The 1,702-nt window shown below is 42.2% G+C and overlaps 1 protein-coding gene across 1 annotated transcript; it reads right to left on the bottom strand.

Moving 5' to 3' along the window:
• Positions 1 to 207: 207 nt before the first annotated feature.
• Positions 208 to 1,152, bottom strand: LOC127555317 (olfactory receptor 51L1-like). The gene has a single exon (XM_051987544.1). The coding sequence runs from the start codon at positions 1,150 to 1,152 to the stop codon at positions 208 to 210; it is 945 nt and encodes a 314-aa protein (XP_051843504.1).
• Positions 1,153 to 1,702: the final 550 nt, after the last annotated feature.

Here is a 1,702-nt window from a genome sequence, read left to right as displayed (position 1 = left end):
TAGGGAGTGGGTAAATTCCTGAAACACTGAGGCATATTGTAGATCATAAAATCCTTTTAGGAGAATATGCCATTGAGAAGGGAGACATTTAGAAGAAAAAGCAACATTCAATGACAGGACTTCATTAAAAACAATAATTTAGCATCAGTCTGGGGAAGGGGGGTAATAATCCCATAATGATTGGATGGCTAAGGGAGTAAGTGTCCCCTAAAATAGCTTCCTTGTCCTGAATTTGCGGATGATCCCTGCACGAATCTGCTTGGTCCTGACACTGTAGACAACTGGGTTTAGTACAGGTGGAAGAAGTAAGTAGACATCAGCCATAACGATGTGTATGATGGGTGATAAGTGCCTCCCAAAGCGGTGCACCATAGAAACACCAATTACAGGCACAAAGAAAATAAGCACCACACAAACATGGGACACACAGGTGTTGAGTGCCTTAAGACGCTCTTCATGGGATGCAATGCCCAGCACAGCCCAAAGTATGAGAAGATAGGAGATTAGGATGAAGACCGAGTCTATGCCCAGGGTGACAATAACCACACACAGTCCGTATATGCTGTTGACCCTAGCATCTGAGCAGGACAGCTTCAGTACATCCTGGTGGAGACAGAAGGCATGGGAGAGGGTGTTGGCTCGGCAGTAGTGATACCGTTGCAGGAGCAGGGGGGTGGGCAAGACAACCCCCATACTCCTCAGCAAGCAAGCCAGGGCAATTTTGACAATGACACCATTGGTGAGGATAGTAGAATAGTGGAGTGGGAAGCAGATGGCGACAAAACGGTCGAAGGCCATGGCCAGCAGCACTGAAGACTCTAAGAAGGTGAAGGTATGGATGAAGAAGAGCTGGGTATAGCAGGCACTTGCATGGATCTCCTGTATATTCTGCCACAGAACTCCAAGCATGGTGGGCAGTGTAGACAGTGACATGCCCAAGTCAGTCAAAGCCAGAATGGACAGGAAGTAATACATGGGCTGGTGTAGAGAGGGCTCTGTCCAGATGACAGTCAAGATAGTAACATTCCCTCCAAAAGCCACTAGGTAAGCAAGGCAGAAGGGGATAGAGAGCCAGGTGTGCACTGACTCAAGTCCTGGGAAACCCTTCAGAAGGAAAACAGGGTCCATGGTATCATTGCTGTTTGATGGCATTATTTATATGCTCACATATGCCTCATGAGGAAAAAAGCTTGGCCTGCCAGAGTGAAAAAGAAATTACAATGTCAATCGCTAAGAAGGGATCTTTTGTGTTTATTCACTGAAGTATACTTAAATTATCTCTTTAGAGGTTTAGATAACACATTAGTACAAATTCCTCAAAATCTAGAGATTCTAACACTAAATTATTACATTTAGGATGCACAGAATGTCTTATTTAGGTTGTCATTTTAAATGATCTGGACTTTTCAGGTCAGAATTCTATTTCTTTTGACCAAATATTAGTGTAAATCTTCAAGAGACAAAGAGTGACGTAAAGAAGTTTTGACATATTGACATTATAATATAATGACAAAAAACAAGAGTCATATATAACATTTTAAAAGGGATTATATGAAAATAAGGAAGCTAGGTGGTCCAGTAGATAAAGCACCATGCCTTTAGCTCAGATAACATATCAAAATAAGCATTAATTCATCAGTCTATTGTATGTGTCATGTCTATCATATGTGGAACATGGCATGGTAGAAAGAACATTGAATCT

This window comes from Antechinus flavipes, chromosome 3 (genome assembly GCF_016432865.1).
Source record: "Antechinus flavipes isolate AdamAnt ecotype Samford, QLD, Australia chromosome 3, AdamAnt_v2, whole genome shotgun sequence".
NCBI classification, from domain to species: domain Eukaryota; kingdom Metazoa; phylum Chordata; class Mammalia; order Dasyuromorphia; family Dasyuridae; genus Antechinus; species Antechinus flavipes.
Note: the sequence above shows the minus strand (reverse complement) of the source record. Positions and strands in the feature narration are given on the sequence as shown.